Source organism: Lissotriton vulgaris, unplaced genomic scaffold (genome assembly GCF_964263255.1).
Source record: "Lissotriton vulgaris unplaced genomic scaffold, aLisVul1.2 SCAFFOLD_484, whole genome shotgun sequence".
Taxonomy (NCBI): Eukaryota; Metazoa; Chordata; class Amphibia; order Caudata; family Salamandridae; genus Lissotriton; species Lissotriton vulgaris.
The window spans coordinates 770,076-798,071 of record NW_028243020.1 but is presented as its reverse complement, the minus strand read 5'-3'; the positions used below and the strand labels follow the sequence as shown (position 1 = coordinate 798,071).

The window sequence follows — 27,996 nt, the reverse complement described above, 5'->3', positions numbered from 1 at the left end:
GAATATCTCAAACGCTACAGTGTAGATGGAGACGCACCAGGAGACGCACCTGGCCCCCAATAGAGATGAACTGACGCAACGTGGATTGCAAGGTCAATCAATCAATCAATCAGAATACTTCTTTCAGCTTTTGTATAAAAAACATAAAAGTCCAAGTTACATTGTAGCGTACGGATCCCGTCCATAATTATCTTTGGTCAATGGTCACAATTCATTATAAAGTAGATTAAAAAAAAGTACATAAAAACGTATCTACATCATATATAAAAATCAAGAATGATAACACTTTCAGGACTACATCATATATGAAATGTAGTCGCAGCTAGATCTAAGCCTAACTGTTACCTTTAAAAAGCTAAGAACGTGCCATAAAGTGGACCCCGAAAACATGGCTAAAAAGGTAAAAGCAGGGCACACTTGCGTAAAGTTAGCTTGTTTTAAAACGGGGATTACAAACATCTCCCTCGGCACCTCATAATAACTACAAAACATTAAACAAGCATTTGCAATGCAATAGGTCTCGCATTAGGAAAGTTTGAGCGATTGGTATTGTAAATGACACATTTTTTATTTATGTGTTTGTTTTGAAAATAGTGAAATTAATAGCTTTGTCATTTACAATGCCAATAGTTATAACTTTCGCAAATTTGACACCTAAAGCATTTGTATTGCAATATGTGTTGTATTTACGTGACCATTGTCACAGTTGCAGCCTGATTGACAATGCAGTGTCCGAAACAAATGACCAATCATAATCGGGTTTCTTTAACCAATTGGCCATATACTGCTGGATGTACATTGTCATGCTTGGTTGTATCAGTTTAGGGTCTATAATGGCAGGATCCCAAGAGGCTGCTGCACTGGGAGGGAGTGTGTGTTTTGTGTGTGCTCATGAATGAGTGTATCTACGTGTGGAAGCGCGCATGCGCATCTATGTGTAAGTGCATCTGCGCCTCGTGTGATGTCAGATAAAATTTACTTTTACCTCCAGACAAAGCATGCGGAAGCCAACTATGGCATCCGTGGTGCCACCCCTGAGGCAAAGTTAGTATTTACTAAGAGCAGGCACTTCTATTATGATGGGGGTGCTCCTGGCATAATGGTCACAATTCTTGGCAGACTGCAGGTTTTTATAACTTGTTTTGGAGCACCCATGGTTTAAATGTGAGACCTCTAGGCAGACTATGAATGCTTATGGAAAGAATGAGCCAAACCCTGGTAGAACAGTATTAATTTGTAAAAAGTCTGTACACGTCCTGCTGGATGAGGGCACCCCAGGGATAAAGGTGGTCATGCTGGAACTATGCTCCTACTTGGAATAATGGAACCCATCACTGGCAATATCTAGTCCATGGAATACAGGTAGTGTTTCTTGACTTATGTATGTCCTGCATCTGTGGAATTATGGGGCCCACTGCTGGCATAATGTGCTACAGGGCACAGCAAGCTTATTGCATAGCATTCCTATAATAAAATGAGCATGCCTGGCATGGTGGCAGTGGCACAATGGTACCCAATTAATGAAATATTATGGCCATTCTTGATATAACTATCATCATCACAGGCATAAGGGAGGTGGAAAACACTAGCGTACGATTGATTACCCTGGTATGTGCGGATTATACATGAGCATGTAAAGCAAACTCTTTGGAAGGGGAACAATCGAAAAATAAAAGTAACTAAAACCGAGAGCAAGGAAAGATGCAATTTACATTTTGAAATGCGCAAAATTGAATAGATTTATTGAACTGCTCGCAATGCTTTGGACTTAATAACCACATAATTTTTTAATGCAACCAGCCGACATGTGTCTAGACTTTGTTTTATATTGTTTTGTTGCAAGACAAACTGCCTTTCTGCTGTGGCTACTTCTTAACAATTTCTTAAAAAGAAGCATAGGTCGACTTCGCTAAAATAGGCAGAACCGTTAAGAAAAGAAAATCAAATCCGTTAAAACAGTCTAAACACAGAAATATCTTTACATACTGGAACAGTGTGCTGCGCACAGGATATACTTCAATATTTAGACACTTTAAACAGCATTTTATGTACCTTCGTTTAGTCTGTAAAAAAGGAATTCGTTTTAAGGAAGAACATGTACAACTAGGTATTTAGTTTCCACACAGGTTAGTTGAATGTACTGCACACACGGTGTGACAAAATTAAAAATCAACGCAAAGATTGGAGCGGAAATGCCCCAAACCACCGTAGTCGCTGATTTATTGCTCCTTCCCTCGGGAAAATGAGTCAAACAAGCATTGGCGGCCGCCCAAAAAAATAAATCGGCCGCGAAATGAAAATAAAACAAACAAGTACTGTATTATAAATATGCACGGCGGCGAATGTGAGAGGCTAAGACAGTGCAAGGCACAGTGTGAGAGTTCACTGCAGAGCTTGGCATACTACGAGCGTGTGGAGAGCGGCATGCTGGTTTGGAAAGCAATTTGTGAGAAGTAGAGCAGAGAAAGTGAGTGGGCAAGTCCGCGTTAGAGGGTAAGGTAGTGAGTGTGCAGTACCTTGCGATTGTGTACGACGGTGAGAAGCAGAGAGTTTTCAAGCAAACACAGTGATTCTGGCAATACTTGAGTGCATGGTAAATAGAGAGCGTGGGCGCAAGGGAGTAGAGGAACGGAGTCTATGCACAGCAGCCCGGTGAGTGGGGCTGCTGGCAATGTGATAGTGAAAGCGTTAAGCGCTGCCCGCCTCACTGTTGTTAAGGACCGTATGTTGTTGGGTCCGGGAATTGTCAGCGTGCACTTGTACAGCGGCGTGTGTTATAGTGAAAGAGTGAGGTGCTGTCCGCCTCGCCATTGTCACGTACCGTGTGCATGCTGGCAGTAGCGAGAAGGGAGATAGGAGATGGGCACAGCGCGTAACTGGACGTGGTGAATGCGCGTGTCCCGATCCCCTCAGCACTCCCACATAGCCCTAGGACCACGAGACATGACTGCAACAAAAACAAGCTGCGAGCGTACGCATCCTGATAACGGAAGTTCGGGAGCGTCACGCCTGTCGTGGGGCGGGACTTCCGTTTTCCGCGAAGCCCGCGCCCACGGAGTTGATGCCCCGCGGTGGCTGCAGAAGTCAGGACGGAGTTGCAGCGATACGGTGAGTAAGGCTTAGTTGTAAGGGGGGTGGTGTGTGTGTGTGTGTGTGTGTGGGGGAGGAGGGTAGAGGGCGGCGGCGGCGTGTGTATGCGTGCATGTCTGTGTGTGTGCAGGGGGTGGGGGGCGGCAGCGTGCGTATGTGTGGGCGTGCCTGTGTGTGTGTGTGTGTGTGCGTGCAGAGGGGTGGGGGATGGCTGTGTCTGTGTGTGTGCGCCGTTAATGCATGCGAGGGAAGCGAGTTAGTCTGCGCAAGCGCGGCTCAGAAGCGCGCTCCCGTGTTCAAAACTGAGACTGCAAAAGCGCGCGTCTGAGTCGTGTCTTCATTCCTAAATACAGGTGACAATAGGTCTGAAGCAGACGCAATCAATGCTTACGCATTGAATGTAGGTCTGCTCGACCTAAAAATGAGTAATATCCTGAGGGGATTTGCCATCGCAACCACATGGCAACAGAGTCTCGCCTTTTTTACTCCCCCGCAGGTGGGCGAGGAGAAGGTGAAATAAATCAAAACATAATCTTGATAACCTCTTCGCTGCTGGCGTTGGCCAATGGCCGTCGAGAGCACTACCTTCATAGTGCTGCGCACGTCCGTTGGCCGCCGCGGCCGCGCCCACTACGTAAAACCGCTGCACCGCGGCGGAATTGCCACCGTGGTTAAGCAGTTAATAAAAAATGGTTATGCGTTTTGGGAAGCCTACGAGATACGGTTCTATTGTGGGGACGTCTTAAGAATAATATATTGACGTACAATGGGCTTCATTAACTCACACTCTTCCCTGTTCACCAGCCGCTGTCTAAAAAAAGTCTCCTTGGCCCAAGAAGATCTTTTCTTTCTTTGAATTCGGATTACTATAGAGATCGGCCCTACCAGGAGTCCTTTATCCATCCTGGATGTATTTTAACCAAGGAATGTAGTGGGCATGGTCCAGAGCCATAAAATGCCTTAGGCTCTCTCTATTTAGGGTGGTACCCTTGTTCAACCAGACTTTGAGCCAATGAGAAAGAGGGCGAAACGAGTACATGTCAATTTATTGTATCTGGATTTACCTCACATCCTAGGGGGGTCCTTATCTGGGCTGAAAATAAGGCAGGTGTGACGATAGAAAATGTACGCATTAATCCAAGTGGTAGATTTGTGGTGGCCCGTTGTTATAAGGAAGGCGTGGCAGTCCTGTTGATTGGACTCTACGGTCCTAACTATGATGACCCGCAGTTTTACCACACCCTCGGCGCCTACCTGCACCAGAACGATGGCCTGCCTCAGATTTGGGGGGGGGGGGCTACTTTAATTGTCTCCTGGAACCTGCTAAGGATAGATCTATTGCCCCGACCCGCAGAGACTGCAAAAACTATCACAGATATAATGGACTGTTTGGGAATGGTGGATATATGGAGACATTGCTCAAATACGGGGGGCGGGCATATGCACTATTCCACCGTACATGACATACCCACTAGGATAGATTATTGGTCAATCTTTAACCCCTCCCATGCTCGTGACGGAACCATTCCGTCACGAGCCTCGGGTGGGCTGTGCTGGCGACGGAACAGTTCCGTCACGGCCCGCTCGCTGCGCCTGTGCGGTGCGAATTCCGCGCCTGCGCTGACGTTCTAATGGGCGGGCGGGCGGGTCCGTGACGGAACCGTTCCGTCACAAGCACAGCTCACCTTAGGGCCGGGACGGAGCGGTTCCGTCACGAGCTCGGGACCGCCGCGCGGCCCCGCCTCCCCCTTAGCGCTGCGGCGGAATAGCCGCCGCAGCGAAGGGGTTAAGAGCCTAGTCCCTAAGGTTACCCAACATGAACCTCTCCCCCATACATATTCGGATCACTCGCCAGTGATATTGACCATGGAGCTCTGACAATGCCAGACCTCTGCCTTTACTTGGCAATTCCCACTGTACTCTCTCCTAGACTCCGCCTTTAAAGTGGAATTGAGCCAGCTAATAAGTGAGTTTTTCTCAGACAATGTAGGCTCTGTGGATACATTTGCTGAAGTCTGGGAAACATTCAAAGTTTATATCGGGGGTATGGTTATATCAAAGCACTTAGGGGTACTAAAATCCCTCCGAAGGAGGTGAACACTCCTAGAAAAAAAAATATCGAAGCTAGAAACTGAACATCAGTGGTTGGGAGATAAACAAACGTTAAGGTACATCCAGGTTATACTAGAAGAGTACAATGAAATAGCAGCCTAGGAGTTTCAGCATATGGGACAGTATGTGGTAGCCAGAGCATAAGGAGAAGGGAAACACCCAGGGGCAATGCTAGGGGCAAAGATGCGCCCTAGGAGAGAGGTAGAGACTCTTTTGGAAGTGTTAGATGAAGATGACAAACCCCTACATGAACCGAACCATATAGCCGAGAGATTTGGCAAATACTATGCTGAGTTCAATGTGTCATAAATAACCCCAGATGAGGCAGCCATGAATGACTATATAGAGCACATCAAAATGACGAGGGAGCATCTGAAGGCTCCGCTGGACCCGGAGGAGATCCGTGCCGCACCAGCGGGTATGAAACATGGGAAAGCGCTGGGGATGGGTGGCCTAACTGTGGCTTTTTATAAAGCATATCAAGATGTCCTGATACCACACTTAGTCAGGCTCTATGAAGAAATGGTACAGACCGGAATAATACCCCTTTGATGCGCGAGGCCCTTATAGTTGCAATACCTAAACCTGGTAAACCTCCCATTGCCTGCTCCTCCTGTGGGCCTTTATCGTTATTAAATGTTGACGCAAAAATATACGGTAAAGTACTTGCCAAAAGACTGGCGTTGATATTACCAAAGGTGGTGGGGCCAGAGCAGTCGGGATTTGTCCTGGTTCGGAGTCTGCATACTAATCTTAGGACGCTGCTGGGAGCAGTACAGATACTGGATCCCGAAACAGAAGAGGCAGCAGTCTTTTTGGATGCCAAAGAGGCGTTTGACTCAGTCGAGTGGGTATTCATGAGTGCAAACTTGAGACGGATTGGAGTGGGAGAAGTATTTCAACAATTGGTTATGACACTTCACAACAAACAGGTGTCACGTATTCATATTGGTGCAATAACCACGTCCCAAAGTCCGATTACAAGAGGCACCCGTTAGGGCTGCCCACTATTGCCCCTGCTATACTCTCTGATAGTGGAGCTGCTGGCGTGCGCGCTCCGAGAATATCATGGTCACAGAGGGCTGCGATCCCCGAGCTACAGACTAGTCATATCAGCATACGCTGACAACATGTTGCTGTATGTTCGGGAACCAGGGAAGAATCTTACGCTTATGTTAAGAAAAGTGGTACGATTTGGGGGTCTTTCATAGCTAAAGGTTAACTGGGATAAGTCCATCATTTTTCCACTTACCCCCATCCACGACACCACCAGTATTGGAATTCCCCTTACGATAGACGACAGAAGCAGTACGGTATTTGGGAATGCAGATTCATACAGACCCAGCAATAGTCATACTTGAGAACTACGGTAAGGCAATACAAATGTTAGAAGATGTGAACCGCTGGGTCAGACTACCACTCTCTCTCATTGGGCGCATAGCTCTTATGGAAATGGTAGTCCTCCCTAGGTTTCTGTTTCTGAACATACCTGTTCTGCCTAAAGCGATTTTTGCGACATTATGCAGTTTTCCTACAAAATTAGCATGGGTCAGAAAGCAGCCAAAGGTTCGGTGGGAGGTCCTCATTCTACCTTATGACATGGGGGGTCTTAATGCGCCAGACCTAGAATTGTACTATAAAGTGGTGCAAAGCTCCTTCACCTACTTCTGGATTCATGGCCCACACGATCTGCCTAATCAGTGCTTGGAGAGAGACGACGCACACCCCCACACACTCCCACAGAAACTTTCAAGGCTCCAACCTGCCAAATTGGAGTCTTTGATCTACTGAACACCACATCACATGCACAGTGGAGCTTGTGAGATAAACAAGGGGCACACTCTTGTATTCCCGCATGTTAAACTGGAATAGTGCACATGGCTCTCGTTAGTACTGGAAACAAATACGAAAACTGCCCTGCAAACGCAAGGGGTAACAAAAATGGGAGATCTTTTTTACAAAGTAAAGGTTGGGAATCGGAGGAATATTCCTGAGCAAATCCAGAGCGGTCAATCACATCCCATCATAATCACACACCCACAATTTCTACTCAATAGAACACCTGGATGCAGCACAGTTTACAGTATACACTGCACACGTGTCATGTGTTGCATACTATACTACTACACAACATTTGGAAACACAAATCCTCTAAGGTAAAGCAGGATGAAATAACGTGTCACGCATCCAGTGTATTTTCTTTTCGGTGGACTGGTAATGATGATCCGCAGCACAGTGAACATGAAATGCAAAGTGTCAAGTGCTACAGAAAGAAAGTGCTTGTAGCTACTAAACAAAAAGGTTAAGGCGGCCCTCTAAACCAAAACGTTTGTTGATCCTCAGTTACAATTGACACACATACAGCATTGTTCCTGTGTCTTAGTAAGCATGTAAGGTAGCGCAGATGGTTAACGCATCCACTGCGGACATCTGCAGCATGCAGAGCACAGGCTTGAAGCCTTTTAAGATGCAACACGTCCTCGACCCTTCTTTTGTGAAGGCGTCCCCTCCCTGTGATGGGGAATGCTATACAACACGTGGAGTGGAGTATAATGGACATAAGGTGTGGATATTCTTAAAAGGGTTGATGCGTGTGTGTGTCTGTTTGTATTTCCAAAACGCTTGCAGGTATAATCCTATGTGCTGTTCATCCCTCTAAAATCTAACTTTGCCTTTGCATTTAGGAAGCAAACTGTGTTGTTAAATGATTTTAGGCAGAATGAAGTCCTGCATGAACCAAGAAGAGGTAGACGAAGGGTTCCTGCTGCTCAGGTGTCGGCACTGCAGTGACTCGTAATAATGATCATTTTATCTGAGCATGGTCCTGAGAGATCGACTCTCCTTCTAAAGCATACAGCCCTCCATCAGCGCTAGCAGTGATGCCCAGCTCGGGTTTATGCATATTTGTGGAAAGACGAGGATGCCATGAGCTCAGGTGCAAGCAAAGAAAATCACCTATTTGATTGTTGTTGGGCTGCTAATATACAGTAATTTACAAGGTTCAACTGGCCCCTCACAGCCCCGTGCCCCGTGCCACTGCACCTGCTGCACCAATGGTAAAGCGCACAGAAGCATGAAGAGTCAGCAAGCACCAGCAGGAGTGTGTGATGAATGGACCAAGAACAGCAGGAGCATCTGCCGTCTGCTGGGAAAACACCAACATGGACTTCAATCAAAATATTATCTCCAAGCCTAAGACTGAAAGAGACATCTTCAATCATGAGGAGCACAAATAAATGAATGCTTGCAGGGATTCATTTGTTTTAAAAAAACAAACCTGTGCCAGTTCTCATGCCACCGTTGTTGTTGCACACGTGCAAAGCTGGCGCTGCACCATTAGTTTAGTGCCCTATTGGCTAGTTCTCCTGCTGGGGGAGTAAATCATTAGCGACACTTGTACGAAGCATTTTTGCAGTCGGAAACGCCCAACCACAAAAATGCTTTTACAAATGTACCAAATACAAATTGTGATTCAGTAACACGCTACCTACTCGCAATTTGTGTTTGCGATTTGGTATTTAAAGGGGGCGTGTTTACTGCATCTCTTCCAATTACTGAATCTGAATGGGTTGTATGAATGTTTTGCGACCAAATTAAGGTCACATTTTACTGACTCCCTGAAGGAGGTGGTAACCCATTTGCAAGTAGGTAGGGGTCCTTTGAAGAATGGAAAACAAATATTTTTAAGAGCAGGCGGCTGTCCCACGGCCCCCACTGTCTACTCTTAGAAAATTAAAACGGAAAAGCTTATTTTTTTTTTTTTAAATGCATCCCATTATCCTTTAAGGAAAACGGGCTGCATTAAAAATAAATAAACAGACTGCTTTATTATAAACCAATCTTAGACATTGTGTTCTGCTGACCTCAGCAGGCTGCCATCTCTGTGATGGTTGTTATTTCTAATGGGTCTCAAATTGCAACCTACCACACTAATATGCATGATGTAGGTCTATTTGTCACTCGCTAGCAATCGCTAATGAAACTCAAAAGAGTTGCTTTCATACATTAGGAATTTTTATTTCCATATTGCGACTCATAGAGAATCGCAAATAGGAAATCGGTATTCCTGATGCTAGTACATCCTGCCCTAAGTCTTGTTGTATTTATCATTCTTCGAATGAGGAAAGCAAAAAAGGACTAGGATGAAAAAAGAAATTTTAAAAATCAGTCTGGACACAGTATTTACTCCTTACAAGAGGTAAATCAAGTTATACCTAGCGGCACTCATAGAGAAGGGGCTGCTCATTGGGTTAGCTGCTTTTCAGTTGGTTGCGGCAGCACTCTTCACTACCGAAGCCTGAGCGCTGTAGAGCTTACAGAGCAACAAAAAACATAAATGTGAGCCCTATAGGAGGGGATCTTAAATGCACAGAATGCTGACTCAAACCCATTGTAATGCAAGATACAGCAGGATTTATTAAGGAAAATATGTCTAGATACATCTGCAATAACCATAGTTGAACTACTAACTCTTAAACATATGTGGTAAATGGTATGATGGGAAGGGAAAAGAGCCCACTTTTCTTTCTGCAGCTCCAACGGTAATCAGGCACCACAAAGAGCAACCAGCACCTGGCCTGAAGATGGAAGCCAGTCCGTTCCGAGAGGCGAGTACCTCTGTGCGCTACAGAGGAGCATCGGGCTTCGATTTGTTGGGACTTTGGCATCTGTGAATAGGGGGCTGTGCTGAGAGCCCTAGCTGTGAGCTAAAAGTTGTTGTGACGTATAAGTATTAGTTTAGTGTGTGTTTTGTAAGACGGCGTGATAGCGTTGCGGCTGTGCCCTCATGTAAAGGCGTGAGAGAGGTGGTAAATGAATCCTTTAAATTAATCCTATAATCTATTGGTACAATAGAATCAACTAGCAGTGAGAAACACTAAGAACATTTATAAAGAAATAACACAAGGATGTGATTGGTTACCGATCATAGTCTCCTTACATTGTTGTACGGCTGCTCGCAATCACGCTTCACAGGTGACCAGAGCTGCAATTACAGAGCCCAGGTCTAGGCCGGGAAATGACTCATCTTAATGATGCTGTGTCACTGGGGGCACATATGCCTTAGCATGCTTGTGGCAGGGTCAAAAATGACTTCCATTATGCACGAAGTGCTTGCCTTTTGAACACTTTGAGCTGGGACTTAAACATCAGTATGCCGTACATCGTTCCCCTAAATACCGAACAATACTAATTAGTGGATGGACTTTTAAAATAAATTAATCTGCAAGGTGCGGATCATGCCCGGACAGCCACTGCTGCCTGTAAAGCCCTGCAGCCTCTCTCAGAAACTAGTGCAGCAAACAGCATGCGAAGAAGAAACATGCTGCACAACTGGTGACCCGATACACTGCAGTTTAAGAGCCATGCTGCTCGTTCTCCCCACTTCCACGGTGGTATGTTGCTAGGCCCAAGATCTGCTCTCTGTGCTCCTTCACGCAAGAGATCTTTTTTTCTATGCTGCTCGCTTTTTAAATGGTAAATGTATAGGGGGGTCCCCGTGAGGAGGAATTATTTATAAACAACCAATTAAAAGCAAGAGCTGCAAATGGTGCCTCAGTGATATGTGAAGTGTATGCGCTTCGCAACGGAGTTTGCGCACTCAGGGTTATTACACTAAATGCACGCTCCCTACTGAGAACACTGGCCATTAGGAATGTAAGACTATAAGCCCTCACTAAGTTACAACATTCCAGTAAAACCTACTTTTGGGTAAGCAGGACATAAGATTGTTACAGTGAAAATGGATGTATCTTGTTTGTATTAATTGGTGTTGTAGAAGCGTTCGTTTTGAGTGAAGTTCCTGGCATAAACTGTGATAGGGTTCTATTTAGTGTGTATTATTTGGTGCCGTTGCATATGTACCTTTTTGAGTAAAGCTCTTCTCACACCCAGTGCAGCGATGAGGCCTCTCACTGGAGTGTAAACTTCGGAGCCGTAGAAGATGTGCCTTACCAGTTAAGCTCTTCTCACACACTGTGCAGTGATAGGGCAGCTCTCCTGTGTGTGCACTTTGATGCCATACATGGCCTTTCTTTCTGAGAAAAGAGCTTGTAAGACACTTTGCAGTGATAAGGTTTCTCTCCAGTGTGTTTGGTGTTACGAGACTTGACTTTTGATTTAAGCTCTTCTCGCACACAGTGCAGTGAAAAGGCTTCTCTCATGTGTGTATGCTTTGATGCCGTATTAGGGATCCCTGATATGCAAAGCGCTTGGCACACTTTGTGCAGTGATAAGGCCTCTCTCCTGTGTGTGTTCTTTGATGCCGTACAAGGGATCCCTTATCAGCAAAGCGCTTGGAACACAGAGTGCAGTGATAAGGCCGCTCTCCTGTGTGAGTTCTTTGATGCAGTACAAGGTGTGTCTTCTGAGAAAAGGTTTTGGAACACACAGTGCAGTGATAAGGCTGCTCTCCTGTGTGTACAATTTGATGCTGGAGAAGGGATCTCTTATCAGCAAAGTGCTTGGAACACAAAGTGCAGTGATAAGGCCTCTCTCCTGTGTGTGTTCTTTGATGCCGTACAAGGGATCCCTTATCAGCAAAGCGCTTGGAACACAGAGTGCAGTGATAAGGCCGCTCTCCTGTGTGAGTTCTTTGATGCAGTACAAGGTTTGCCTTCTGTGAAAAGGTTTTGGAACACATAGTGCAATGATAAGGTTTCTCCCCTGTGTGTTTTCTTTGGTGCTGAAGAAGATTTGCCTTTTGACTGAAGCTCTTCTCACACATGGTGCAGTGATACGGCCTCTCTCCAGTGTGTGTTCTTTGATGCTGTAAAAAAGTTCCCTTTTGAGTGAAACACTTTTTACACGTTTCGCAGTGATATGGCCTGAGGCTGGTATGTCTTTTTTTGTGCCTCACAAGAAGTGTCTCATTGATAAATCCTTCCTCACACACATTACAAGCAAAGCGTCTCTCCTTCATGTGCATTCTGCGCCGTTTCCTTAAGTAGGTATTTCGAGTAAAATTTATCTTGCCTCCGGAACCTTTGTGGCTTTCTTTCCCATTCATATTTTGTAGATGTGATTGTTGTTCTGCAAAATAGAAAAAACATTGAAAATTACATGAAGAAAATATTTCTTGAAAAATCTGCATTGATATAATAAGGAAAAGTGAACAGTTACAATTCAGGGAAAAAAATTATGTTCTAGGAAAAAGAGTCATACTTCCCTTTGAGACACAAATGTTTTTTAAAAATATATATTTTTATTGAGTTCTTGGCAAAGATTCAATAGCATAATGATTGCAAAATATCGAAGAGAAAAAAAAAGAAGATTTCACAATCCCACAGCTAAATCTGAACATAATGAACAAGGATACATTGAAATCGCCCAAAATAAGTACAGAATGCATAAAGAATGTATACTTAAGCATAAACATGATATTCCATATATACAGCACTGAACATTTTTCTAAATCAAAATAATCTTTCCAGATTTTGGTAAAGTTACGCAATGCTCCCATCCTTTTTGCATACAAATATTCACTGCTCCTGACTCTCTTGATTTTTTGAAAACACTCATCTACTGTTGGAATTATTTCTGTTTTCCAATATTTAAGAATCAAGGATCTGGCAATTGCAACAATGATATACAAAAGCTTAACTAAGGAATCTTCCAAATTAAGCTCTGGATCAACCCCAAGTATAATTAAATTATTATAACTAACAATCGTAAAATGTAAATATTGAGGCAATATAAAAAACATATTTTCCCCAAAAACCTTAATTTTAGGGCAAAAGGCAAAGATATGTGACCAATTAGGCAAATCCGGTTGGGTGCATCTAAAGCATGTAGACGACGTATTACTATACATTTTTGACATGACTGCAGGCGTATAATACAACAGCCATTTGCTAAAGAAAAATCATACGTCTCCAATTGGCACCTCTAAGAACCGTAAAGTTTAATTTATTTAGGGTTTTCCAGTTTATTTCCTTTAAGTGAAGCTTTCATGTTTTTGCCATTTTTTTATCGCTTTGGCACTTAAATCCTCCTCCCTACTTTGCACCAAATTCTTCTTCCATACTCCCGCACTCTTGAATACTGGGGACCAAAAAAGATCATTCGTTAGATTAGAGATTTGGCTTATCTGTGTTATGTCTATATAACCCATTAACCTATAAAGTACTGCGTATGAGCCCATAAGGAGAAAATTTCCACATATTAACAAAGACATCTCGTCATGAGTCAACCAAATTCCATTTTTAATAAACTTAGATAAATTAATGAACCCATATCTCGCCTAAGTGCGTATAATATCGGGTTCTAATCTGGTCCCCATTCCAAAGACAGCCTCTATTAATGGAGTTACTAAGGTCAGGAGAGAAAGTGAGTAGCTTTTCAGCATAACATCTCGCTTTTTGAGAAACCAACGCAAAGTCTTATATCCGACTAATTTGGGTGATTTAAAAATTGCGAGTGGAGAAGGTATCTTTGTTTCTTTACAGATTAAATCAAAAAAGAAATTAATAAATAATGCATCTCTAAATGCTGGATATTTAAATCTCGAGAGATACTGTGCAAAATATGCATAGTAATAATCTTTCAAATTTGGTAGACCCAATCCGCCGTGTTCCTTATCTGCATATAGGGTTTCTATAGCTATTTGTGGGGTCTTTTTGGCCCAAATGAAGGCTGAAAAAAGGGATTCAACCTTTGAAAAAGAATAGCCTGGAAGGGAACAGGAGATGGTAGAAAACAAAAAATTGAATAGAGGGAGTATTGACATTTTAATTAATGCCACGCGGCCTAGAATGGATAAAGGCAGTGCTTCCCATCTTAGAGGGATATCACGCACTTTCCAAATTAAGGGTTAAAAATTCAGCATATATATAGATCACATACTGAGGATGTAAAATATACCCCTAGATATCTTTTGGGTTTATTGTTAATACATCTCTGAATATCTGGATGCAAATCCGGATTTGTATTACCGCAAATTATGATCTCAGTTTTCCATTTATTAATGCGATACCCCCCCAAAGCTTCAAATTGTGTAAAAATAGAAAAAGCTACATAAATGGTGGCTAGTCCTCCTACACAAAGTGCGTTGACCTAGTCCTGCAGCAGGGGCATGCTGGGAAATCAAGTGATTCACAAGAACCACTGTTGGACTTGGGGTTTCTGGTTGGCTAGGGTAGGCAACTAAGCCAGGCAGAATCCACCACTCTTGTCAGTGTAAGCCAGATACACACCTGAGATAATCTGCGCTCACCCTCTGGTAGCTTGGCGCAGAGCAGTAAGGCTAGTTTAAAGATGCAATGTGCAGAGCATTTGTGCAACACACTAGCGCAGCAACACAGTGAGTAAACCACTAAAGGGAATCCACGCAGGATTATGTAAAAATGAATTCTATATTGTAATCAAACTAGACCACAATTACTAAAATCACACCGTTAGTGCAAATAATGCAGGTTTGACAGAGAAAAACACAAATTACTATGAAAACATGGGTCACAGCGCACCTGCGCTCCTATTACACTTCATACGGTAACTGTAGTGAACGTGGTTGAAGTGATTGCATTTCGAAACCAAACGTAGGGCGCAGGAGCACCTACTAAACGCTAAACAGTAATTGAGCTTGAGTCTTCCAGCAGTTCACCTTTATGGATAGCCCTGCACCATTCTTGAGGTCATCTCCAGAGCAGAGACAATGCTGAACAAGAAATACCCCTCACGCTCTTGCGAATTTGGAGCCTGCCGGGGCCGCTTGAATCGCGTCTCTTTGCCCAAGGGAAACCAAGCCACCCGTGAAGGAGAGCAGGGCGGCTTTACCACTCTTCTGGACCCAACCCACCTCACAGTACCTTTGTGGGTGCAGGGTCACTGTCCCCAGGGCATCTGTAACTTGCTAACAATGTTGTCATGTCTTGGGAGTGGGACCCGACGTTGAGAGCTTTGTGCAGTATACGCGTTAAAACCAGAGGGTGAGGCTGGCTGGAATGAGCCTCAGAGTGCTGGCCCACAACATGTTACAGAACAACGTGTCGTCGAAACGCCTGCCTTGAAGGGTATGTAGAGCTCCAGTAGCTCTGCAGCCTTAGACGCTGCACTGTACCACCTCAGAGCAATACAGGTCTTGCAATACAGGTCTTCAGGGGGCTGTTCCTCGAGGCTCACAACCAGAGGGGCCACACTAGTTTGTTCTTGGTGGCATCTGACGGTGGCGATATCTTGCCAGACTCCGGGGGTGAGGTTCACAATCCAATGCAGCTCCAGTGAGCATGCTGGCTCAAGGACGTGTTTGTTTCTCTGCTAATGCCTCCAGACGAAATAACGCTGTTCTCGCTAGAGAAAAACACTCACCACATGCTGGTTTGTAAAACATGGAGCACTTCCCTAGAATGCACAAAGGCACTCCCTGGTCAGAGCGCTGCACTGTAGGCCCATGGTGCACTGTCCTGTAATGCACAAAGTTTTAACTTGGTGCAGAAGGGAGCACTGGCGACATGCTAGCCCTTGTAAGATGGGCTCACCCAGCAGAAGTCTTGGAGAAAAGAGGCAACAAGGTCTTTGGTGGCCCTGAGATCTCGAGAGAACAGGGGGCAAGCAAACAAACCCTTGGAGAGCACTTCAGGGAACAAAAGGAGGTGGCAGGCAGCAGACAGCACATACAGTTAGGTTGCAAATCGGTAGTCCGTCCTGCAGCACAGCAGCAGCAGGTCAACACAACAAGGCAGTTAGTCGAAATGGTGGTTGCTCCTGGCAGCACAGCAGTCGTCATGGCAATGAGAAGTTTGTAAAGCCAACAGTGTCTCTCTACAAGTCCCAAGCAGCGTCTAAAAACATGGGATCAGAGCTCCAGTACATATACCCAAAAATGTCTTTGATGAACGGGTGACTTCAAATGAACCCTCAGAAGTGTGCAACAGTCCCTTGCAGCCCATTCCTGGCTCCAGACGATCAGTAGGGGGTAAATCAGCCCTTTGAGGGAGGGCAGGACACAACCTATTCAAATGTAAGTGTGAATCACCTCTCTCCCAGCCGAAGACGACTATCAGCATGCAGATGTATGCAGATGTATCCCCCGTCACACCCAGCCCCTTCCATTGGGAAAGCTTGGTTGTCATGACTCTTCCAAACATGATAGTTGCAGGGGTTTCCTCCGTGGTTGAGTGCAGGGGTCAAACGGTAATCTCATAGAATAGTGTTCAAAACACCTTTGAGGTCGAGCTTCCCCAATGCAGAATGCTGAACAGCTTTCTTTAGAGTACTCCTGAGGCGTTCTACCAGACCATTGGCCTGGGGTCAAAGGGGAGTGTTTTTTTACATTCTTTATCTTGAGGTGATTTAGAACGTTTTTGAATTCTTGACCATTAAAAGGTGGGTCGTTGTCAGATTTTAGGATTGCAGGTACAAGTCATGACGCAAAGATGCCATCTAGTTTTTGAATAACCCTGCTCATGTGTAGTGGATAGAAGGTCTTCTACCAATGGGAAATGGGAGTATTGATCAACAATAACTAGAAGATTATGTCCATTATCCAGAGGGCCAAAAAAAATAGCAATTCTCTCCCAAGCATGATGTGGCAATTCTGACATAATCAAAGGTTGCTGACTAACTTGAGATGAAAGACAGTTGCATATGTGACAAGTCTTCAATTCTTTCTCGACCCTTTCGACAAGTTACGGAAACCAGACTCGATCACGGACAGCTCTCTTAGAGGCAACTATTCCTCGATCTCCTTCTTGGGCAAATTCGACTACTTGTTGTCAGAGACTTTGGTGAATAACAATCTGTGTACCTTGCAGAATGAGGCCTTCCTGCGTTACTGAAAGTTCATCTCTTACATTTCAGAACTTCATATACTCGCTGTCATTAGTGAGAGGTCTAGAATACTGGTTCCACAATTTTTAATTTTGACATGCAACTACCTTGGCTCGTGGCAGTGACAATTTGCTCTAAAGACATGGCAGTTGGTGTGCTCGATTTCACAATAAATTTGATGTAATCCTCCACTGTCTTACATGGGGTACCAGGGCATAATCAGCCAGTTTCTGATCTTTCCCTGGACGATGAAGAATCGTTCAGTTGTAATTCTTGTGACCTCAAACCCCCAACGCTCAATTCTAGGAGGCATTTTTGCTGTGGGATTGCCAAATACCATCAACAATGCTTGGTGATCAGCCACTAATGTGAAGTGCTTTCCATACACAAACACATGGAAATTATTCACAAGCCCAAACCAGTGCCAAGCCTTCTTTCTCAGGGTGCGAGTATGCATGTTCAGTTTGTGACTAGCTCTTATTGGCATGTACCATAATATGTCTCCAGGCATTTGGCGGTCCGTTGTGCTGTGCAAGGATTGTGCCTAACCCGACAGGGGCATTTCAATGGTGCTCTCAATGGCTTTTTTTATTTTTTGGATGCTCTTCTCACACTCACGTGACCAATGAAAAGACAAATACATTTTGGTTAGTTCTGTTGCAATGACCATAGCAAAGTCTTGTATGTATCTAGAACAGTAATTGACCATTTCAAGATATTACTGTATCATAGAAATGCCTTGTGGGGGATTTGCAGTAGACAATGCTTGTACTCTAGATGGATCAGGTTTCATACCCCCATCACAAAAGACATGGCTGAAGAATTTCAAGCTTTTCTTGTGGAATTCGCATTTGTCAGCATTCAGAGTTGAGGCTGCATCATTCAGCAAACGACATACTTGCATGAGAGTTTTGAAATGCTCTTTCTGTGCAGCCCCACAATACCAACATATCACTATAGTTAAATGCATTTACTACATGCTATATGATAAGTCAAATGACGACTTGGAAAAGTTCTGCAGCAGAGGATCTACCAAAACTCAATCGCTTGTAGCAGAACAAACCAATATGCGTAGAAAAGGTTGCAACGTATCTGGATTTTTCTTCAAGTTCCAAATGGTAAGATCCTTTATTTGGGTTGAGTCGAGAGAAGAACTCTGTGCCATTCAATTGAGTTATTATATCAGCAATGTGCAGAATGTGAGGTTGCTCTCGCTCAGTTGTCTTGTTGGCCTGACGCATGTCAACAAACACTAATGCATACAGCTCCTTCCCTGTCTCTTTTAGGCACTGTTACAATGGGAGAAAGCCATGGTGTCGGACCAATGGAGCCTTCAATGATGCCATGTATAAGTAAAAAATGAAGTTCCTTTTCAACAGCTTCTTGTAAGTGAAACGCAACTCGTCTATGTTTTTGATGAAAATTCTCATTTATGTGTAACCTTACTTTCATTGTTTGACTTTTCCCGAACCATGAAATAATGAAGGAAATTGACTTACAATTTCTTGAGGAGCATTTATAGTGTAGTTCACTGATATCAGTCCCATATCAGCAGCACTATGAAAACTCAGCAAGCACTTGAAGCTGTTCCTTGAAGTACATGAATAGGCACATTCACTACAGTTTTCTTAAGTTTCATTGTGGCTACAATTTTTTTGTTTGACTTTTGAAGGGTGTTGAGGCAGCCCATGAGTATACTTTAGTCTTTGAATTCGTAAGTTGTGGTACCAGAGATAATTCGCTATACATCTCCAGCGGCATAATATTTATTGACGCACAGCTGTCTTCATGTCGAATTGCCTACACTTTGGATTTTTTTCTCACATTCGACTAGCCCCATATGTGCATGCCTTTTTGAAGTAAACATCAATGTTGCACAATTGCCATTGTCCCTTTCATTGTAAACATACAAAGAGGAGCTGTCCCCTCTGGCTGGGGGGTGGGGAGACTAGAAGACCATAGGTCGCTCCCCTGCTCGGGTCCGTCAATGGCTGAGGGCGCCGGGCGGTGTTGGCATCCCTCGGTGAGGATTCCTCTGACCCAGCATAGCTCTGATTCTTGTCACATTTCCTGATCACTGTTTTTGATATGAGTCTGCTCTCCTTCCAGCCTTCTCTCTTTATCTTTCTGAATGGGTGGTGGGCCCTGGCGGGTTGGGGGTGCGAGGTGGGGTGTCAGTGCATCGTTCACCTCTCGCTCATGGTGCTTCTTGACCAGGACATTGATAAGGTTTACTTTGTTGTGTTGAACATTTGTTAGGTTTGTATTGGGATGTTTGGTCTCCCTCCACTCCTGGGTTCCCCCGGGCAGGTCCCAAACAGCTACACCCCGGTGCCACTTGACTCACGGGCTACCACACTCCCCCTCACCCCAGATTACAATTGCCTCTAGAATCACATTATAGTCCCTTCAATGGCCCCGGATCTTCAGATCATCACACTAAGTGTGAGGGTCTCAACAACCATCTCAATAGGCACGCCATCCTCCCATACCTGGAGCATTCCGAGGCCCACATATGCTTCTTCCAAGATAGCGACACCTATAGGCTCCACTCCAGGGCGTTCCACCACCAGCTCTGCTCTTCCTATTCCATCAAGTCAGCGGGGTGACCATCCTTATGTCCTCTGCGTTCCCTGGAAGATTGGTCCGAAACAGGCAGAAATCTGGGGCAGGTTATTAGCCTACTCATTTTTGCTGGGATAACACACCACTACAGTGGGCTCACTGTTTGCCCCAAATGGTCGTCAGGAGAGCTTTTTGTGCTGGGCGGTGGCCGAGTTAACTAGGTTGACACATCGACTGTTGCTGATGGAAGGCGACCTTAACATAGCCATCGACAACGCAATGGACTGCTCTGGTCAACGTCAGGGACAGTCTGGGGCTCTCTCACGGGAACGGACACAAAAGCTGGAAGAGATGGACCTGATAGACATCTGGAAGGCCATTCACCCCACCACACATTTACTCCCACTCCCATAAGATGTATGCGAGAATAGATTACTTCCTGGACCCCTCTGGTATCATATCCCATACCTAAATTGACAAACATTTGCCTCGTTCACTGTCTGACCATGCAGCGGTTGTTCTCATGCTTTCTCTTCCATCCTCCCGCCTTCCACCCAAGACTTGGCATCTCCGGGACACGCTCTTGCATCGCCCTGCTGTAGTCCAGCAGATTACCACGCGCTCAGGGACTTCCTTGACACTAATGACAATCCCGGACCTCGATCACCACTCTCTGGGAAACCCTGAAGATAGTGATGGGGGAGGGGGGATTATCGCGCTTACCTTAGCTGATAATAAGATAAGCAGGGACAAGCGGGGCCAACTCTCTCAAAAGGTCCAAGAACTGAAGCATGTCCCTCATTGGATGGTGCTCCCCGGATCTGGCAAAAGCTCGAGGCTGCGCACACTCAGCTGTCCAGTATTGACTTAGACAGAGCAGAACACGCGGTGCTCTGAATGCGACACACATTTCATGTCCTGGGTAATAGATATGGGAGGCTGCAAGCCAATAGGGTATTGCCCAAGGGCAGTCATCCAGAGTCTCAGTGGTCGGTTCGACTGAGACGGAGCAGAATGAGGACCTGAATATAGCCGAAACATTCCACCAATATTACGCAGACCTCTATGAGGCGCAGGCACTCACCCCGGGAGCCCTTACCTGTTACCTCCGTGAAGCCGCTACCACCAGACTAGCACTCGATCAGGCTGTGACTCTCGACTCTCATATATTAGTTGAGGAAGTGGTGTCTGCTATCTTCCAGCAAAAGCTGCTTAAATCCTCAGGGCCAGACAGGTTCTCCACGCTTTTTTATAAGACCTTTTGTGCCATCCTGTCTCCCATACTCACCAGAGTCTACAATGCTGCTGGGGTTTTCTCCCTGCTCCCTCCGACCATGCGGGGGGCTTCTATCGTCATCATACCTAAGAATGGCAAGGACAAACTTCACTTGGCCTCTTATAGGCCGATTTCCTTATTGAAAGTTGACCTTAAACTGTTCATGGGGATCTTGGTCTCAAGATGGACCCCTCTTCTGCCTGGCTTGATAGATCCAGACCAAGTGGGGTTTGTCCTTAATGACAAATGTGGCGACAATATGAAGAGGCTACTCCATATTATCGATAAGGCACAACGCTTTGATATAGAACGCATGCTTTTATCTATTGACGCAGAAAAGGCTTTCAATGGGGTTCATTTGCCCTACCTGAGAGAAACCCTTCGGCACTTTGGATTTCCTAATCGGTTTACTCCGTGGGTCTTGAGCAGGTGCACGCAGCCCTCTGCAACAGTTCGAGTGAATGGTTATACCTCTGCCCCTTCCCAATCCATAGAGATACGAGACAGGGCTGTCTGCTGCTTCCCCTCCTCTTCGCCCTGTATATGGAGCTGATGGCAGCCAGCAGTCAGGTAAGCAATTAACGTCAAAACCTATCTGCTTTAAAAATCTTTGTTGGAAACAATGGCACTCAAGTGAAGCCTTAACGTGGTAAAAGTCAAAAGATTCACTACTTCGCTAGTTGATGAAAATAAAGGTAAATCCGTCATAGTCCCTACTGAATCTCGGTCTAAACGTCATGACCAAAACAGCACAATTAATTTTTTGAACAGACCTCTTAAAAGGCGAATAGAACGTTAAAAGGCCTGAATGACATCCAGTGATGTCGCACTGAGTCATGCCAATTGAAAGATACCATAGTCCTTGTTAAAATAGTTTATCATGAGTCTATGAATCATGTGCAAAAGTCTTCAAAGGGGGTCAATCTTGAGTCCCCTCCTCTTCAATATCTATCTCATCCCACTCCTATCCCTGATTGAATCATTCGGCATACCGGTTACATCGTATGCCGATGATACGCAACTCATCGTGCCCCTAGAGGACAACTCAACCGAAGCTGAGCTCAACCTCAAGAATTGCCTGACTGAGGTCTTCCGTTGGATGGACAACAACCATCTCAAATGCAACTCTAGTAAAACGGAGATCCTCCCGATCGGAAAAAACACCTCCTTCTGCCCTGCCCTTTGGTGGCCGGATGACTCAGTTGCACCCCCCCCCCAGACAGTAACAACAGCTAGGAACCTCGGCGTCCCATTCGGCTCCGACCTGTCCTTCGATCAACATGCCAGGACTGTTGCTGGTAGATGTTTCGGAATAATAAAATCGCTAAGAAAGTTCTTCGACTTCCTCCCACTTGACGCCAGAAAAACGGTAACAGTAGCCCTCATAAATTCACGCTTAGACTACTGCAACGGTCTTCTTGCAGGGGCAAAAAAGAATACTCTATCTAAACTCCAAAGTGTTCTTCACACGGCCGCACGACTGGTCCTTAAGCTGCCCCGAAAAGCATCTATCTCCGCAGCCCTACGATCCCTCCATTGGCTCCCCCTTCATAAAAGAATTCTCTTTAAAATTTTGATCACTTGTTTTCGAGCTTTTAACAAATCCGGTCCAAAATACCTCTCCAGACGCTTCACCCACTACACCCCCAGTCGATCCCTCCGCTCATCCCAGGACAACCTCATCCTCCCCGCTAAGTACAACCTGAAGACGAAGGGCGGAAAACCCCTAAGCTTCCTGGCTACTAAAGCTTGGAACAACATGCCCAAAAATCTGAGACAACAAACCCTCGAAAAACCCTTCAGAAAACTTTTAAAGACTTGGATCTTCAACCTCTCCGATGACTACTCCAAAGCAGCCATCTAATCCCCTACCGTTACCAGGACTGGTCCTCCAGGATTTCAGCGCCAAGATGCTCCCTCCGGAGCGAACGTTGCGCTTTAGAAATACCCTCACAAATATCACAAAGCAGCCTCAGCTGATGCATTCTCTTGTTTGCAACTACTGAAGAGAATTTTTTCCAGATGAACCTTTCAAGCCCGAAGGGGAAACACTTGACGACCATAAGCCTTGAATACAAGCTCACAGTGTGCCCTCAAAGGTTGGCATACCCTGATCTCGATCTCTAGTTACCATTGAAACTTTCATGAGTCACATTAACATTTTTCAAGAATTCATATTTTACGAAAGCCTTGACAAATGTGTTCATTATTAGGCTATTTTGCTTATTCAAGCCTCATCTTTTATTTTTATTCATTTGGACGTTGTGTTCTTTATTTCTGGACCTGCATTGTTGTTCGGTTGGTTCATGTCACACATATTTCCCAGAAAGGTTTCCTTGTTGCTCATGGCAAGCTTCTAAATGTACGCTAAAGGTTCCCTTAAAGAAAACGTGTTTGTTCTTGTGAATCCCTTTCTTCATTAATGGTAGGAGTGACAACTCACATCAAGACTATGAGCACCCTCCCTTATAGACTCACACTGTCATTCCTTACTGTATGTGTATGTCTTATCACAGAGACCTAGTAAGGTTATGGACAGGAGGGCTCGCTGGAGCCTTCCACTTCTTTTTGCTGTGGTGGAATCAACAACCCCAAATTATCCGTGTAACCTATTTCTGGCATGGCCATCATGCATGATGTCTATAAAATGTTTCCATCCTCATGAGTTCTTCGTGGTGCAGCAAACCTATGGGCTAAGGACAGGAACGGTGGTTACCTTGCTCAGTGAGTTTAGGTGCATGAATCAGATTCCTGGAAACTACATGGTGAGATATACTATTAAACAAGCATTGGCATAGCCAATAGGCCTTGCCTTTGGGAATCAATAAGTGTTTAGTTATCCAGCACAATATCCTTGCTGCAACAACATCAAGTGTTGCATGGGTAAACACTTATAAGGTCCCAAAGGCGAGACCTATTGGCTATGTCAATGCTTGTTTCAAGAGTGGACTATGTGAGGTCTTGGTACAAAGTAGGTTTGGGTCCCTCAAACTGTACCCGGCTACTGTCCATGACCTTTTTAAGAACGCGCTCTTTCAGCTGGAAATCATGGACACAGGTGAGGATGTCAGCAGTGGGTGCTGGGTGGACCTTTTTCGACTAACGCAGTGAGTGCAGTCAAGCTCAATCTCAAAGTTGCAAGGGGCCTCTATAAATCGCCCGGAAGGGGTCACTCACAAAAGGTGTTCTTCATGCCCTCTGCTCCGTTCGTGATCCCCTGATGCGAATGTTATTACTTCGGGAGCGATTCTCCAAAGCTTTGGCATGCACCTGAAGGTCCAGGTGGAGGTCTCAAAAGCAGATTATCTCCTGCTGGAATTGTTCGATCTCCTCGTCCCTACTTGTGTCACATGCTTCCAGTGTGTCTATCCTGTCCCCAGCACATCTATATCTCGCCTCACTTCTCTGGGATCCTGAGAGAGCTCCTTCCTCATGGCTTTTAGGTCCTCACGGAGGAGGACGAAAAGCATTTCTATAAAGGAACGAGTAAGCGGGCCTCAGCGTCACTGGCATCCGTAGACACAGACGGATCAGGGGCTGGCATGGAGCCCTCGACATGAGAGCTGGAGGCCTTGAGGAGCAAGCCCTTCGCTGAGCAGTTCTTCTTTCCCTTGCTAGCCAGCATGTGAGAGGAGTGTAGAGTGAGGCAGTGCAAAGGGTGCACTGCGGCTCCGTCGAAAAGTCAACACCCCCGGCAGTCAGGTAAGCAAGTGTTGTGCGACCAACAGCGCCTCGCTGGAGGCAGTGGCAGCTGATAGGCCCTGGTTATGCACCTTGAGGGGCTCACGTCCATCAATAAGTGGCGTCCTCTTGTCGTCCAGATACAGGGAGGGCCCCCAGGTATACAGTAGTCCAAAGGAACAGCACGGCGTAGATGATCGGTGGTGGGGGGGCCTCCAGACCCCAGCAGCTCAAGCGAGCAATGCCATGCTCATAGACGGGTCCCAGCGTCCCCAGGTCAGGAAGGGTCCACCCCAAAGGTGCACAAGGGCAAGGGATGCAAGTCTGGTGCCTCTTCCAGGTGACAAGGGGGGAGAGGGGGGGCAGCATGGAGCACAGCAGTGTGGCCTCCCAAGAGGCAGGTCGCTCCCTCTGATGGAAGTGAATGTGGGCACAAGCATGTTGGGCCGTTAGCATGTGGTGCAAGCCCCGGGGCCCGGTGTTCGACTGTGCTCCGCTCCTTAGCAGCATGGGCCCCGGCAGCCCGGCAGGTCCTCAGAGCCCAGCAGCAGTTGCAGGCTCCGGGTGCAAGGCGTTGCAGCCCCAGCACGGAGAGCAGAGCCATTTGCGTGAGTGTCAGGCTAGAGGTGAAGAGATGGGACCCCAGGTCCGGTTGTCAATTGCGCTAACCTTCTCAGCAGCACGGCCCCTCAGACGGCCAGCAGATACCCAGGTTCCTGTAGGGGTTGCAGCCTTCAGGACAAGCTGTCGCTGCATCAACAAATAGGGCCGGGAATGAAGTCCGTTGTGGATGGGCGCTCCATCCACTATAGCAAAATCAGGATCCTTCGTCAGCGAGGGGGCACCACAGCCCAGCCGACCGACCCAGGGACTCAGCAGCAGCCAGAGCCCCCTCAAGCGTGTCCAGCCCCTCTTCGAGGAAGTCTGGAACCACAGGCTCAGCCAGCCCCATTTCAGCTCACCTCAGGTCGGCCCCAGCAGCAGAGTCCCTGTCGCAGGGGCAGTGAGAGCAACGCCAGTCAGCCAGCACCCTCATACCGCCTCGTAGGTAGGCAGGGCCCTCTTGGAAGGGCCGGCAGGCAAGCACGGACCGACACAGCCTCACCCGCTTCAGCACTGAAGCCACGCCCAGCCTGGGGTTCATACGCCCCAGTCAATCTGCTGTCTCCTCAGTCGATCTGCTGTCTTGAGCAACGTCTGGGTGCCTTGGTCGGCTAATCAAGTCAGGTGCTGCGTTATGAAGACTCTCTGCTCCAGCAAATCAAGGCATGGGTGGATGGGCCTTGTCGCCAAGATGGAACAACGAGCTGGCATGTTCTACTCAGTTGTCATCTTAACCCCCCATCTATGGTTTTAAAGTTGCTTGATTGTAATGCACTGGTTTTTATTAACTATGCAATAAACTTAAACTTGAAATAATGTACCTCACTCCACACCAATCTTCTCCAATCTGTTCCACTCTACTTCAGTCCAATCCATTCCAATTTACCCCACTGCATTATATCCAATTCTTCCCCACTTTTGCAACTCTGAACTTATGGCAGTAGCCTCTTAATTGCTCTACTGTGTAGCCCTCCAGTCCTCTGTGTTCCCAATCTACATCTTCAATTCCAGAGATCTCAGAGGGTGCTCTTCCAGCAGGGAGTGAGCCAGGCATGGTTTCCCCCCCAAAAAATGGGAGATCTCAATATATCCAATTCTTCCCCACTTCAACCACACTCTACCACAATCTTATCTATCAGACCCTATCCCACTCCGATCTACCCCACTCCACTGTAATTTACCCCACTCCACTGTAATCTACCCCACTCCACTTCACCCAATCCACCCCACTCCACTTCACCCAATATATCCCACTCCATCCAACTACAGTCCACCTTACCTACCCCACTCCGCACTAATCTTCCCCACACCACTCCACTGTATCCAAATCCACTCCACCTCACTCCAATCTACCCCACTTTACTCTACCCAAATCTACCCCACTCCAGTCCAATCTAACCCACTCCACCCCACTCCACTCCAATCTACCCTACCTCACTCTACCCAAACTATCCTATTCCAATCTACTCCATCAAATTTAGCCCACTCCAATCTACCCCACTTCCCTCTACCCAAGTCTATTCCACTCCAGTCTAATCAAACCCATTCCACCCCACTATAATCTACCCTACCCCCTCCACCCCAAACTACCCTATTCAAATCTACTCCATCCAATATGCCCCACGCCAACATACCCCTCTCAAATCTACACCACCCCAATTTATTGCACCCAAAACCAATCTATCCCACTTCAATCTACCCCACCTCCTTCCAATCTACTCCACATGAGACCACTCCATCCAACTCCACTCCAATCTACCCCACTCCAAACAGCCCCGCTGTAGGAAACCGCCTCTCTGTAAAATGTACTAAAATGAAGCACACTATGTAGAGTGTGAGAGATCCCCAAAAGGTAGGTAGAGTTCGAAGAAAATACTAAATCTCTTTTTGTTGTAGTGTGGGTGCGCAGGTAGGCTTTTTAGAGGGTAGTGCTAAGTATTTGTTGTACTCACAGAGGCAATGAATGAGACACACACAAGAATAAAGTCAAGACCAATTTGTAAAAATAACATTGATTTTCATATAATTTTTAAGACAATAAAGAAAGTTCTTTAACCCCTTCGCCGCGGCCGGAATTCTGCGCCTGTGCGGCACATTCCGATCGCGGGCGTGGTCATGACGGCCCCCATCCGTCATCAGCACACGCCCACCGTGATGCATGATGGCCGGGGGCCGTCATCAGCATGGAAGGGGTTAAAGACAGCTCTGGGAAAATACTTTCAGAGTTATGAATTTTCAAAGTTCGATAAATATATCACTACGATGCACAATTACGGACTACAAGAGACAATGGGGATGGTGGAATTTCAGGAGAGGGGTTCACCTCGCCTGCCCTGCCCTAAAGGTGGTGTAGGCTAAGTGGGGACCCTCCTCCTCACCTAACTAATTTTCCCACCATTCCTCCCGCCAAAAGTGGAGGAAAGATGGATTTACCTCAGCCACTATCTGCAGGTTCCTGGGTTGGATTTAAAAGGCGGCATTTCCTTTGAAGCTTCCCACCCAGGAAGGCCATCCTGTCCTGGAGGAGGTGTGAAGCACCTCCCCCCAAAGCAGGCTTTGTTTCTGGTATCAGGAGCGCTGGCTTTCACCCAATGAAATCAGAAACGGGGTGGCAGACTGGCGAAAACAAGTCAGGAACCACACCAGTGCTTGGAAGGTTTTCAGGGGATTCTCTAAAAGGGTCTCTTGTCTAAATCCATTATTAAATCCACCACGGGAATCAGTGGGGATTTATAAAGACGAGATGTTTGGTCCCAAACATCTTTTTTTTACAGAATTTTATATACCGCGAACTTGACCCGAATCGGGTATCAGAGCGCTTTATCTAGCACCAGTTACGTTACATGAGGTCACACATTCATTTTTGTTAGGCATGGGGAGATTGAGTGATTTGCCCAGAATCACAG

At 46.0% G+C, this 27,996-nt stretch overlaps 1 protein-coding gene across 1 annotated transcript in view; it reads right to left on the bottom strand.

Moving 5' to 3' along the window:
- Positions 1 to 10,765: 10,765 nt before the first annotated feature.
- LOC147668748 (uncharacterized) overlaps positions 10,766 to 27,996 on the bottom strand; it is a 56,014-nt gene continuing 38,783 nt past the window's right edge. The window contains 2 exon segments of the mRNA XM_086948457.1: positions 10,766 to 11,237; positions 11,313 to 12,231. Coding sequence (XP_086804583.1) covers positions 11,030 to 11,237; positions 11,313 to 12,231 — 1,127 coding nt within the window. The 3' untranslated portion in view covers positions 10,766 to 11,029.